This window comes from Sycon ciliatum, chromosome 13 (genome assembly GCF_964019385.1).
Source record: "Sycon ciliatum chromosome 13, ocSycCili1.1, whole genome shotgun sequence".
NCBI classification, from domain to species: domain Eukaryota; kingdom Metazoa; phylum Porifera; class Calcarea; order Leucosolenida; family Sycettidae; genus Sycon; species Sycon ciliatum.
The window spans coordinates 6,532,179-6,546,432 of NC_088655.1; the positions used below are offsets into that span (position 1 = coordinate 6,532,179).

At 47.6% G+C, this 14,254-nt stretch overlaps 3 protein-coding genes across 3 annotated transcripts; 1 reads left to right on the plus strand and 2 right to left on the minus strand.

The window, feature by feature from the left end:
• Positions 1-2,981: 2,981 nt before the first annotated feature.
• On the minus strand, positions 2,982-13,998 carry LOC135829554 (uncharacterized oxidoreductase YtbE-like; the record flags this gene model as incomplete). Its single annotated transcript, XM_065341950.1, is given in 2 exon segments — positions 2,982-3,555; positions 13,840-13,998. Coding segments are annotated over 2 exon segments (378 nt in total), but the record flags the coding sequence as incomplete, so codon positions are not given.
• On the plus strand, positions 4,997-7,898 carry LOC135829712 (uncharacterized). Its single transcript, XM_065342104.1, has 3 exons — positions 4,997-5,596; positions 5,851-6,063; positions 6,344-7,898. The coding sequence occupies exons 1-3, from the start codon at positions 5,115-5,117 to the stop codon at positions 7,572-7,574; spliced, it is 1,926 nt and encodes a 641-aa protein (XP_065198176.1). The 5' UTR covers positions 4,997-5,114; the 3' UTR covers positions 7,575-7,898.
• On the minus strand, positions 8,240-10,882 carry LOC135829713 (uncharacterized). Its single transcript, XM_065342105.1, has 3 exons — positions 10,273-10,882; positions 9,907-9,976; positions 8,240-9,562 (listed from the first exon to the last, which is right to left on the minus strand). The coding sequence occupies exons 1-3, from the start codon at positions 10,741-10,743 to the stop codon at positions 8,505-8,507; spliced, it is 1,599 nt and encodes a 532-aa protein (XP_065198177.1). The 5' UTR covers positions 10,744-10,882; the 3' UTR covers positions 8,240-8,504.
• Positions 13,999-14,254: the final 256 nt, after the last annotated feature.

A 14,254-nucleotide genomic window follows, 5' to 3' on the forward strand; every position in this document is an offset into this window, starting at 1 on the left:
TATCCGTACTGTTCTCCAGGATAGTACAGGTGAGGAACGAAATTAGAAAGAAGGAAACTGACCGAAGGAAAGTACACACAGTGGGAAGGTCTATACAACTCATTCCCAAAACAGAATTGGAAACATTATGGTATTTCCCCAAATAGAGTGGCACTTTTCACCAAACTTCAAAGGCGAAGAAGGGGCAGTACTTCACCCCACTAATCTCCCACTACCTAAGGTGAAACCAAAAAATCAAGACTCCCCGGCTCACCTGCTGTAAAACCGAGCTGAAGTCAATCTTTTAAACCGTTCATGTACATGTACAGTACTGATCACGTGACTACTAGGGAGCTCCACAATCCCCGGGCTTGTACAACTCACTGATATAACGGAAATAATGTCACGGTTCGCTTCAGACTCAGCTAGACTGAGTTTTCAGCATCCATAGAAACACCACCACTCTACAAATATCTAAGGCGTAGAATCCGTAGATGCCGTTCCTAAAGCGATGGGAGTTGAGTAGATCAGACCACCAGCAAAGTGGTCACCGGAAATACTCTAAACAAAATCCAGAATGCAATGCATACACACATAGTAAAATTTAATAATAAAAATTAAAGATTCGCCTGCAGCACACGGGTCACGCTCGGAAATTTCGATTCTATTTTGGTCTCGCCTTCGGGTTAAATCAGTCGAATATATTGCACACTTGCACACTTGTCTAAATAGTCAAAATATGCATCAGCCCCTGCAACCGTAAACGTGCAGGCACCACCAAATGCACCCGCACACCCAGCTTCGGCACTCGTGCACCCACGCAGACAGACACAAGCGCACACATGCACACACGCGCCACCGGCGTACCCATGCTCTGACACGCAGACACCCGCACAACGTACTGCTCACTATGGCGTGCACAAACATACAATAGACACCTTGGGTTGGGGGTTGCCATGATTTCTTTTGGACAATTCAAATATTCACGAATATCCTCTTTGAAACTCGGATGTTGAGCCAATAATAAATGTCCGTGTTGTGCCTAGTTGTTGCACTTTCTGACTGTATATAGTATCTGGTTACAGTGATGGAGAGTTATCGTAAAGTACCGTTGATCCGCCCCCTGCCTAACTTCTCCTTGTGAAGCGACTTCGGCGTATACAACGAAATACGATGTTGAACCGACGCATGCACTGCTGTACACAAAACTTGCCAATCCAGGATCAAAATGTGCACAATCCAGCACATTGAGTCTGATCCTCTTCGTTGTTGTACATCGTACTGCACTTGACGGCCTTGATCTAAATCCCGCCCCCCCCCCCCCCCCCTGCTGAAAACCCAGCTGGGAAGCGACATGGCGTGAGGGAGGATCAACGGTACTTTACGGTACTCTCAACTCGTATCTATATTTCCTTTTGCTTTCAATATCCTCTTTGATAATAATTGATTGAGTAAAGATGCATGCCTGAAACTAGCATCTGCCCGCCAAGGGCGCACAAATGGCCACCGCGGCCGGCAACTGCCCGCCGGGGGCTAAACTAGCATACTGCCCACCGAGGGCGTACAAATGGCCACCGAGGCCAGCAAACCGCCCGTTGAGTGCTAAACTAGCATACTGCCCACCGAGGGCGCTCAAATGGCCGCCACGGCCAGCAAACCGCCCATTGAGGGCTAAACCAGCAGACAGCCCATCCAGGGTGCGCAAATTGCCACCGAGGCCAGCAAACTGCCCACCGTGGACCGATATCATCTTGCCCGCCAAGGGGACACAAACGGCAACCGAGGCCAGCCAATCGCCCACCGAGGACTCACACGACTGCCTGGCATCAGGCGTCACAACATACAGACATAATAAAAGGCCCGTTTGCCCCCCCCCCCCCGCAACCGGAGAAAAAAATGTCACTTCAAAAGGGGTGGGAGGGAGGGAAAAAACTTTGACTTGACACAGAAACTGCAACTGCAAAGAACGCTCCTTCGCACAAAGACAGCTCAGCAAAACATGTCTCCAAATAATTAGACGCAACATCCACGATTGTCCCTAAAATTTTGCCAGGCCACACGCTGCGCACGCGGCTTAGTCACGAGGTGGTCACATGGCACGCACTCGCAGCACTCCGGAGCTCCACCACCAGCATGCGTGTGCATGGGTTAACTACATGTAGATTTGACTGCTTCTATGACGCCTTTTGGAGAAGACCTTATAGTCGGTCTAGACATGCTATACGGTAACGACCTCGTGAGAGACCTAAGCCTAGGGGACCTCGGTCTTTACTCAGTCTATGAAGCAAGTAAAGATCTCCTAATCGGTCAATAATCTACTGTAAGACATGTTATTATAACGAGTCGCAAATTTAAGGATTGTCCAAAATTCATAGGTTAACGAGAAGATATGTTAACGATCTTGCAGTATTCTGCCATATCCACACACAGCATATATGAAGCAGTACGGCCTCAACGGATCTTATTATAACGAAGAAATGTCATCCGTTAAAACGTTAGATTTGCTTCTCGTTATATATACATGTCTTACAGTACACACATTGAGATAATGTCGCTGAGAAAAAATGGGTAGGGGTGGTGGTGCGACTTATAGTCGTTTGGAGAAACACGGTAGGGAAATTAACCAGATATCTGAGTCCTACGGAGCATCCCAAGTTTTTCTTGCTAGGGAGATGTAATTATTTTTACGATACAAAGCCACCATAGTTATCATGTGATATGGATCATGTGACCATATCATGTGATAGGAGTCATATGACTATGTCATGTGATACGAATCATGTGACCATACCATTGCACCATAGCATGTGACCATATCATGTGATAGGAGTCATATGACTATGCCATGTGATACGGACCATGTGACCATACTATTGCACCATAGCATGTGACCATATCATGGACGTTTCAAGAAGGTTTGACTGCTCTGGATAGCACGAGTACACATGCACGCATGTGCGTGCACACACACACACACATACACACACACGATGCAAAAAACATGAGATTCCTTGCCAGCAAGGACAATACAGGTCTGGTTATCCTGTAATCGGGCATTGTCACATACCCGGGCATGAATACATTACACACTCTGCCACAACTAGAAGAAAAATTCCTAATAAAAAATTCTTGAAAACAGATCTGGCTCGCTGGCCAAAGGCCAATATGAGAGCAAGAACTTATAACTTGGTGCAGAGAGGTCTATACACACTGAGATGGTAGAAGAAAAAGTAAAAAATTATAACACCGTCCTGTGTCTAGTCTGGCTGGTATGCACAAGGCGAGTGTCAGACAGAACACTGACGTCATATAAAATAACTTATACGGAAACTGTTCAGTTGAACAAGTGACTAAACACTACTTGTACTGGTGAGGGTCAGGGCAAACCTTGTTCTTCTCCGGCGGTACGATGGCAGCGATCTTGGCAATCTCGTCAGTGCTCAGCTTCACCTTCTCAAACTGCAAGTTCAGCGTCATGTGGTCCGGATTGCGGGTTCTCGGGTTCACCACCACGCCGTGGGCCAGCTCCCAGGCCAGCAGCACCTGACTGGGATCGGCACTGTGTACTTGAGCAATCTAGAAATACAAACAAACATAATATACAGCACAGACTGCTCATTCTGCGAACAGAACTGTTTCGTCCCTTGCACACTCACCAGCACAGCACAGAGATAATGATGCCAACACAGAAAACACAAAATGAGTACTGCAGGATCGGCGGAAGTAGCTTTCAATTGGTCCGGCCATACCCTAGTCCGGTCATACAGTTTGTGTATGATATGGATTATGGAGGGTATACACATGACCTCAGCAAAAAACACACGTTGGCAGCTAAAACGTTGGTCCGGCCATGGCCCGACCAACCGGACTGGTTCAGCTGGGTATGAATAGGTATATGTCCTAGAAGCCCAGTGTCGCCATTATGGAAAATAAGAAAACTACACGGTTTGCACGAGACTCAGCTGGAAGCGGAGTTTTCGTATCCGTAAGAACGCCACCACCCCCTAGGATCAAGGCGCAGATGGAGAACTGAAACGGTGCTGGAAAAATTCCTTCCGCTTCTTCGTATCCGTAAGAACGCCACCACCCCCTAGGATCAAGGCGCAGATGGAGAACCGAAACGGTGCTGGAAAAATTCCTTCCGCTTCCAAGCAGGACTTGAACCTGGTACCCTCTGGTTCTCAACCATGGTGTTAGACCATCACACTATGCCTGCCATAGTGCCATAGAACATAGAAAACCTTGTGATGAAATACTGGCTGGGGGAACTGGAAGCATGGAGCTATTGATACTTCCAACTGATACAGCAAAACATATCCACTTACGGATGCATTTTAACATACACGCACGCTCATGCACGCATGGACGCCCACCCCCCCCCCCCCCCTCCAAACACACACAGATGCATATGTGGACGTCCACACATGAGCGCCTTTTTCTATCTGCACTGAATGCCATCTGCCTCTCAACAATTGAGAAAAGACAAAGGTAGGTAAAACAGATTGGCTAGTCTGGGGGCAGTCAAGCATAGGCCAACCGGTCTCTGCTTTGGAAAGATCGGACACAATGTTGGGTTACTTGCATTCTGAATCTGGGAGAATGAGTATGAAACAAGTTGCAACTGAGTGCAAAGATCAGTGCCAAATTTGTTCTAAGGAAGCCACTTTGAGATGCCTATATTACGACAGCATGTCCATGTACGTTACACGACCAGTAAAACTACCCAGCTAACCAGTATAACTACCCAGCTAACCAGTAAAACTACCCAGCTAACCAGTATGACTACCCAGCTAACCAGTATAACTACCCAGCTAACCAGTATAACTACCCAGCTAACCAGTATGACTACCCAGCTAACCAGTATGACTACCCAGCTAACCAGTATAACTACCCAGCTAACCAGTATAACTACCCAGCTAACCAGTATAAGTACCCAGCTAACCAGTATGACTACCCAGCTAACCAGTATAACTACCCAGCTAGCCAGTATAACTACCCAGCTAACCAGTATAGACCCCTTTCCGGATAGAACACAGTGCGCGTTGCATGGCAACGGGTGACGCGCAAAAATGTTTGGTGGGCAAGAAGTTCAGCCCAAACTGCAGTGAAAGTAATTTTTCAACCAGGAAGCAACAATGTCTGCTGTCATCCCTGACTCTGCTGCCGCTGAGCAGCCACCACCCTTGCCTCAGCCACTGGCTGTCCTTGCTGAACAACTTTCAAAAGGGTCCGAAGCCAGCGATGCCGATTTTGTTGGGGTTCAGACTTCTCTTGCGACGCTGAAGGTGGCCGAACTGAAGGAAATTGCCAAATTTCTGGATGTTCGGTTGACTGGAGCAACAAAGAAGGCTGACATCGTGGAGCGCTTGGTGTCGATGTCCAAGATTGGTTTGGCTGGTGCTGCTGATGCGTCGTCCTCTGGTGCTTCCGTTGGACTGCAGTATATAACTCAAGACGTTCGGGGCACTTTGTCTTCGTTGCCTCGTTTCAACGAGGTGCAAGACTGGTGCAAGGAGTTTCGTGCTGCTGTGGTGCGGTTCCACTTCATGGATTTATTGACGTACTTGGTCTATGGACGAGACAAGACGTTTGATATGGAGAGCATGAAGGCATTTAGGTGAGTAATGAACATGGGCGGTGTGGGTACGTTGTGATAGTAGGCAGTTTGAATTCGTAATCTCTCAAGACAAAGTCAGTGTGTGTCAAGTTTTGTTGAAAGACCTACTGTAACTGAGGTCAACTAGCATTTTCGAATCAGTTGCCATCAATGTCTAATCAGTGAAGGAATTCAGCTAGGGAACCCCTGAATTGCACATCCCTAATATTGTCTCTTTTCTCCAAATGTGTCTTTGGAAATTTTGTTGGCAACAGGTCTTTGAAGGCGTACCAATTTTTTGCCGATGGCTTTGTGAAGAATGTGTGGAGCAAGCAATATCCTGCATCTGGGGAGAACGGTGTGGCAATCTCCTATCTCCGTGCTTACGTCCACCATTCCTTGTCGTGTGATACACCGCTCACCGTGTATGTGTCGTTGAACACTGAGACTGGTGAAGTCTACGCTGCGCAATGCAGCTGTATTGCCGGGTAAGTGTTTTCACAGAAACGCACTACGAGTTGGTGTGTTTTCTTCAGTCCAAATGTGACAGTTGACCTGCGGCACTGATAAATCCTATTATAACTCTTCCTCCTTACCTGTGCTGTGATAGTTCCTTTGTAGTGACATGTATTTTGCAGATGATTGTTATAATAACTTCTTTGTTCAACAAGTTTGTGATGTGATGAGTTCTGACAGCTCTATCTGACGTTGGCATATATTTGTTGTCTCCCGTGCATGGTGTGCGTGTGCGGTTGTTGTTTATGTTAGGCTGGGAGAGGCGTGCAATCATGTTGCTGCCCTACTCTTCTTCATTGAATCCGCTGCAAAAAGGAATCTAGTGGAGCTACCCGTGGAGTTGTCTAAAACGTCACAACCTATGCGCTGGAATCAGCCTCCAAAGAAGCATGTCGATCCTCAGCCACTCGCCAATATGGAGTTTGTGAAAGCTTGCCATGGCATGACTGATGATGAAGTGGAGAGGAAGCAGCTGCGAGCGGAGTTTGATCCCCGTGCACCGTCACACCGCCAAGTCACATCTGCTGACGCACTCACCTTGCAGGAGGCATTAGCAGCGGGAAAGGCATCAGCCAAGAACTGTGGGTTCTTCCATTTCTGGGAAGTCGAAGACCAGTCATCAGGACTTGCTGCTACTCCAGTTAGCCAACCCAAGGACCTTTCGCCATTGGTCCTGTTCCATTCTGACAGGCTTCCAGGTGGAACGAGTGAAGATGCCCTTGGTCGATATACCGGACCACTGTCCAAGTACGGTGTATCCCAAAAGGAAGTGGAAGACTTCACCAAAGGCCAGACAGACAACTCGTGGTGGTTCGACCTACGTCATGGGCGCCTAACTAGCTCACGATTTGGTGACATCGTTCGCTCTCGAGCCCAGGAGCCAGTCTCGCTGCTGGCCGGTATCATGGGATACACCACCATTTCCGCTTTGCCACCTGCCATGCGATGGGGAGTGGAGAATGAGCCCAGGGCGAGGGACATGTACCTCAGTGTGGCACTCGAAGATGGAAAGAACATCACCGTAAGAGAGTGTGGTCTTAGCCTCCATCGTGACTACCACTTCATTGGTGCGAGTTCTGATGGAATCGTTGTGGAGGAGCTTGAGAGCGGCGTGGTGGAGCGTGGCTGCCTGGAAATAAAATGCCCCTTCTCCATCCAGGGCACATCTATTGTTAACCTCACGCCAACTCGGATCGCCCAGCAATTCCCTGGCAAGTCATTCTTGGAATGCCACGCGGACGGGTCAGCCCACTTATGCAAGAATCACAAGTACTATGACCAGGTGATTGGTGAGATGGCGGTCATGGATGTGAAGTGGTGTGACTTTGTGGTGTTCACATGTGCTGGCGTGCTTGTAGAGCGTATCATGTTCGATGACGCTCATTGGCAAACCATGCTCATGAAGTTAACATCCTTCTACGAGCAGTTTGTTATCCCAGAGCTGTGCTCTCACAAGCTGTACCTTTCAAAGTACAAGTCATGAATGACAAGAAAAAATATTTTTGTGTTTATATTCTGTACATAGGGATTTCAATCTATTTTGCTTCGCTAGATTTTTTGGAACTTTGTACAGCAATGCCCCATCTTCTGCGAGGGATATGCTCGGAACCTTCTCATGTTCCCAGCATTGAAACTTAATTCTGTACATAGCGGTTCCGATCGATTTTTCTGTTATTGTGCGGAATTCTATGGATGACATCGCACACATCCTTGTACCTGTCTGTCATTATAAATATTGGCTGGATATTATGCTACTTCTGGTAGCCCGTACCAACTTGCTTCGGTGACAATCGCGGTGACAGTGCACTCTTTATCGCATCCCAACCCCACAAATAACATGCACCCAGCCAGTGACCTGGCAGCATTTGGTATGTTCATATTCACAAGCTTTGGGAATTACACAAAATAGTATTTTGAACCAGAGACCTTTGCTTGATCGTGGCATACGCCACCATTTCCACTTTGCCGCCTGCCATGCGGTGGGGAGTGGAGACAATGCACTCTTTATCACATCACAACCCCACAAACAACACGCACGCAGCCAGTGACCTAGCAGCAGTTGGTACGTTCATATTCACAAGCTATGGCACTTCCAGAAAATATTACTTCGAACCAGAGACCTTTACTTGACCGGAGCACTGTGCTTCCGCCGCGCCATGTAGCCGTACTTTGTATTTACATTACATGTGAAGATAGCGTGCGAATCCAGCTCCGATCCTGCTCTGATATGTTCAGAAAAATGATTCCAACTGTGCACCTCCCTTCGGGCTCCAGTAATAAGACGAATCGTCTGTTGGAGAAACCGAAGTAAAATAAGAGTGGTTATTATTATTATTATAGTGTGCTGAAAAATAGACCATAATAAAGAGAACAAAAGAAGATAGAACTTGAATATAGTGATTCACATGTCTCTTCAATTTACTAGCGGGGCGTCGAAGTTTGTGAGGAAGAAGCACACTTTCACGATGTGAGACGACAGACTCGACATGCTCACAGGGAACACAGTGTTGAGGACACGGTAGCAACGTGCACGTCCGCTAGCCCGTTCGACATGGATACGCAGCTCTGCAATGCGGCAGGTCTTCTCGATCTTCTGGGCGCTCATCTGGCTATCAGCACCGAGCTTTGGCGGGATGTTCAGTTTCACTCCATGGAGAGCAAGAGGCACCTCGATGTCAAAGCCCTTGTCAGCCATGACACTGTCACCCTTCTCCAGAAGCTGCAACAGACCGCTCTGCTCTGTGATGACCTTGTCACTGACTCGGCCACCCCAAACATCCGACACAAAAGTCACAAGACCAGCAGGTGAAACACCTACAAGAATCTTCATGGTGTTCCGGCTCTTGTAGCTGGAGTAAGTGATCGACTGGTTCAGGAGAGAAGTTGGGCGCTCCATCTGGATCTCCAAACAGTCAATGATAATCCTCGTCTGCGGAAACTTGGACTTAAAGCACGGTGGCATGAACTTGTCCACAAGTTGTCTGGACGGGAACGGGAAGAGGAAAGACAGCTCACGGGACAGAAACAGAATCCACGTGGAGTACATCCTGCTGAACGTGGAGTCAGGCATTTGCATCAGGGCTGCCACAAACCCGCCACACATACCATGGCGCAACCGGACAAGCGTCGCAAAGAACTGGTTGGCAATGGACAAGTCCTTGGTCATCCGAGGGCCAGGCTTGTTGTCCTTGGGGTCACTGGTGGAATCACCGCGCCAGGCAGTGAGCTTTGCGGCCTTCTCCTGCACATGACCTAAGACAGCATGGAACACGGAGCGGTTCGGCAGACCAGTGAGGAAGCGACACTTCTCATCAGACTCGTCAATCCAGTGCACACCAAACTGTGCCTTCGAAAGCCCAGTCTCTAGTTCCCCGCAACGCCGCTTTAGCCGTTCAACTTCCGCCCTCAACTTCTTGCATTCCTCTTCCAAACGATCAGTGTCCGAGGTGTAGGGTTCATCAGGTCCACATGCTGTAGAACATGGAAGAGAAAGATAACACAAATCACGTCACAATTGACCAGGGACAAGTGAGATCACAGTACCGGCACATAACATCTAACCCTCCAAATGGGAGTGATGCAATGGAGAAGATTAGGTACGTTTCGTCCATGACGTCCAGGTGCAATTCAAAGAACAGGGATCAGAAACAATCTACCGATATTACACAGGGTCAGGACATCTTAGAAACGTACAATAATTATTGAACCAATATGGGACCCGCAGCATTTTCACTCACTACTGTACACATGCGACAAGAGTTGAAACCAATCACAGATATGACACTACTTGAAGGCCAAGACAGCAGACACCTTACCTGTAGACACCTTGATAGGAGCAATAGTTGGCACTTGAAGATTCAGAAGACTGGACATCCCGGTTGAGTTCTGAGCAACAAACAAGTAGACATACACCTACACTTTATGATTCTCGAAAAAATAATTTAATTCTTCCAGACACCATCATCTAGAAAGAGAAATTTCAAAATGCATCTGAAGAATAACGTCTTTCTGGCCTGGCCAATGGAGTGTGCATGGCCTTTCCAAGAAGGGGACCTTCCAGCATCGTACAACATCGATGCATCAGGGGCACAAGCTGATTGCAACGTATGAAATTCATAACGTACAAACAACTAAATTTTGAATTACTCAACGTACAGAATCAGTCAGAAGTTTTTTCTTACCTTGAAAATAGGAGAGGACAGTTGAAGTTTGGCGAAGTACGAGTGGTCATGAGAAACACCATGTCGTTGGCTTGCCTTCCTTGCCTCTTCTTTCTGCTTCAGCCTTGCAGCATCAGCCAATTTCTTTTTCCTCAGCTCAGTAAACTTCTCACGTCGGACAGAACGATCGATTTTTGACGTAGCTGTTTCAGGGTTCGCGGAGTCATAACCGAGCTTCAAGGACGGCACATAGTCAGGATGGGACTCGTCATCCTTTGCTTCCTTTGCATTCGGATTGCCAAGAACAAAATGCTTCTTGCAGACTCGCTCGTCAGTGTCTGGTGTCCAGGGCGATCCATCAGCTTCTTTACGGCGAATTGCAGCAATCCAGAGTCCCCTGCGCTTGGGATTTGTTGGAAATCGGTGGAAACCACCTCCACAGCCACGCGTATACCTATTTGTGCATCCTATGACGGCACAGGTCTGCACCATGGCTGAAACTAAAAGGAAAGGACGACAAAATAGATCCAACCAACTAAAAAGACAAAGTAACTAATTAGTAGAGTGGTTCTTCTTGCCCACCAAAGTTTGAATTTCTCGGTAACCATAGAGATTCGCGGCGATCCGGAAAGGGGTCTATAACTACCCAGCTAGCCAGTATAACTACCCAGCTAACCAGTATAACTACCCAGCTAACCAGTATAACTACCCAGCTAACCAGTATAACTACCCAGCTAACCAGTATAACTACCCAGCTAACCAGTATAACTACCCAGCTAACCAGTATGACTACCCAGCTTACCAGTATGACTACCCAGCTAACCAGTAAAACTACCCAGCTAACCAGTATAACTACCCAGCTAACCAGTATGACTACCCAGCTAACCAGTATAACTACCCAGCTAACCAGTATAACTACCCAGCTAACCAGTATAACTACCCAGCTAACCAGTATGACTACCCAGCTAACCAGTATAACTACCCAGCTAACCAGTATGACTACCCAGCTAACCAGTATAACTACCCAGCTAACCAGTATAACTACCCAGCTAACCAGTATAACTACCCAGCTAACCAGTATAACTACCCAGCTAGCCAGTATAACTACCCAGCTAACCAGTATAACTACCCAGCTAACCAGTATAACTACCCAGCTAACCAGTATAACTACCCAGCTAACCAGTATAACTACCCAGCTAACCAGTATAACTACCCAGCTAACCAGTATGACTACCCAGCTAACCAGTATGACTACCCAGCTAACCAGTATAACTACCCAGCTAACCAGTATGACTACCCAGCTAGCCAGTATGACTGCGCGGACAGCCAATACGACTGCTCGGTCAACCAGTATGAATGCTGAGGCGGTGCAGCAAGCATGACTGCTCAGACAGCCAGTATGACTGCTCAGATAGCCAAAAAGACTGCTCCGTCAACCCGCACAGGGAGTAATTTAACCGGTATCGCATCTCAGTTTGCTACGCAAATCTTCTAAGGTGCGAAGCAACTTCAGATAAGTGTCGCAGAAAACTGCGATGCATGTTAATTTTTCACTGTACTCTTCGAAGCACAGTGTACATGCCGGGTGTGTCTCTTAGGGATGAGGTAGATGCACGCGGATTCAAAAGTGCTGAGCTATGCATCCTGGCACCAGGCTATGCATGCTGGCACCAGGCTATGCATGCTGGCACCAGGCTATGCATGCTGGCACCAGGCTATGCATGCTGGCACCACCAGGCTATGCATGCTGGCACCAGGCTATGCATGCTGGCACCACCAGGCTATGCATGCTGGCACCAGGCTATGCATGCTGGCACCACCAGGCTAGGTTTGCAAGTAAGCGAGTCTAAGGTATGACAGTGTACTTGGGGTCTGAGCTTGCACTCTGATCAGCTCTCCAGAATGACAATGCTGTCAAGTGTTGAAGAAAATTGCTATGCAACATTTTCGAATTGCTATTCAAGTTTGATTTTGTGTAGCAGAATTGCTATGCAAACGATTGAAAGCAAATTATTCCCTGCCGCATAAATGCTCAGACATGACGGCCAGTACATGTCTGCTCGATCAACCATTATAACTACCCAATCAGCCAGCATGACTGCTCAACCAGCCAGCATGACTGCTCAACCAGCCAGCATGACTGCTCAACCAGCCAGTATGACTGTTCAACCAGCCAGCACACATTGGACACTGCATTGCTCCCACGGTATATGCGAGGGTTCCTGCCTTGTCAGAATGTGTGGTAAGTGAGGTCAGATTGATGATGACAGCAAACATGTTATCATCCAGGGCAATACAACAAACCCATGTACACGTGCGGGGATGCAGTCAACACAACAAACCCATGTACACGTGCAGGGCTGCAGTCAACACAACAAACCCATGTACACGTGCGGGGATGCAGTCAACACAACAAACCCATGTACACGTGCGGGGATGCAGTCAACACAACAAACCCATGTACACGTGCAGGGCTGCAGTCAACACAACAAACCCATGTACACGTGCGGGGATGCAGTCAACACAACAAACCCATGTACACGTGCGAGGATGCAGTCAACACAACAAACCCATGTACACGTGCAGGGCTGCAGTCAACACAACAAACCCATGTACACGTGCGAGGATGCAGTCAACACAACAAACCCATGTACACGTGCAGGGATGCAGTCAATACAACAAACCCATGTACACGTGCAGGGCTGCAGTCAACACAACAAACCCATGTACACGTGCAGGGATGCAGTCAACACAACAAACCCATGTACACGTGCAGGGATGCAGTCAACACAACAAACCCATGTACACGTGCAGGGCTGCAGTCAACACAACAAACCCATGTACACGTGCAGGGATGCAGTCAACACAACAAACCCATGTACACGTGCAGGGCTGCAGTCAACACAACAAACCCATGTACACGTGCAGGGATGCAGTCAACACAACAAACCCATGTACACGTGCAGGGCTGCAGTCAACACAACAAACCCATGTACACGTGCGGGGATGCAGTCAACTTGAAGCCACACGGCGTGGCACTTCCTCATATCTATTTTGGTCAGTCCGCTTCAGTTTCGAAATCGAAAGCAACAGTGCAGAATGCATGGCTCAATTAGCCATCACCCCATCATCCTGATCTCACTATGCAAGACACATAACACACATGTAGAGCTAAGGAGTACACTGCTATGATGATTTGTTTGGATAGGTGAGTAGAAATGCATGGATATTATCATACTCTGTTTTATATGTGGAGCCCCGAAGACAACTACAACTACACTCATACCTCGTTTATCCGGGCGGTCCGAGACCGGACACTGCGAGTTACTTTGAAATGTCCGTAACTCCGAATCACATACATTTTGATGGGGAAAGGCCATAGTTTTGCCATGTAACGTAACTTTTTCCACGAAAAAGGGACAGCAGAGTAGTGCTATTAAAACTCACCCAAAGAGTACCAGGCAGACCAAATTACCCGTCTTGTAACTTTGGTGTCCGCATATCCGAGGTATGAGTGTACGGATGAATTTTCTCCGTTTCTCATGTTCCTCTTTAACTGAGTAGAAAACTCAAGCACACCAGCCTCACCTGCATGACAACGGGTTCTTGGAGCGCCGAGTGTGACCAGCCGTGTGTCGGAGGGGCGTAGTCCGGGCAGCTCATTGGAGAGTAGCCATTGAAGGTGATGTTGCGCTCTTGACAGAACTTAACCAAGTCGTCCTCATGCCAGTAGGGATGATACTCAACCTGATAAGCAAATAGAACAAAAACACACAAAAATTGAGGTCAATACGGGATCACATGATTCTTCAAATTGTCCAAGTGAGAATTTCCCAGCAAAACAAAAGTCTGGATACAATTTTACACCAGTTTTCGAAATGCTTCCGAAAAGCAAGTGAGAAGCTGCCAATGTATATTGTGCTAGTATATACATGTAAATGCACTGTTACAGGAGTTACCTACAACAGACTGGAAAATAGTTCCTTCCACATCTCTCTCTCTC

What these genes read in the sequence shown, in the direction of transcription:
- LOC135829712 (XM_065342104.1), top strand. Translation starts at nt 5,115, where the DNA reads ATGTCTGCTGTCATCCCTGACTCTGCTGCCGCTGAGCAGCCACCACCC. An exon ending in GAGAGCATGAAGGCATTTAG is followed by an intron (nt 5,597 to 5,850) that starts GTGAGTAATGAA and finishes TGTTGGCAACAG; the next exon opens with GTCTTTGAAGGCGTACCAAT. An exon ending in CAATGCAGCTGTATTGCCGG is followed by an intron (nt 6,064 to 6,343) that starts GTAAGTGTTTTC and finishes TGTTTATGTTAG; the next exon opens with GCTGGGAGAGGCGTGCAATC.
- LOC135829713 (XM_065342105.1), bottom strand. Translation starts at nt 10,743, where the DNA reads ATGGTGCAGACCTGTGCCGTCATAGGATGCACAAATAGGTATACGCGT. An exon ending in TGTCCTCTCCTATTTTCAAG is followed by an intron (nt 9,977 to 10,272) that starts GTAAGAAAAAAC and finishes TTTGTTGCTCAG; the next exon opens with AACTCAACCGGGATGTCCAG. An exon ending in TCCTATCAAGGTGTCTACAG is followed by an intron (nt 9,563 to 9,906) that starts GTAAGGTGTCTG and finishes CATGTTCTACAG; the next exon opens with CATGTGGACCTGATGAACCC.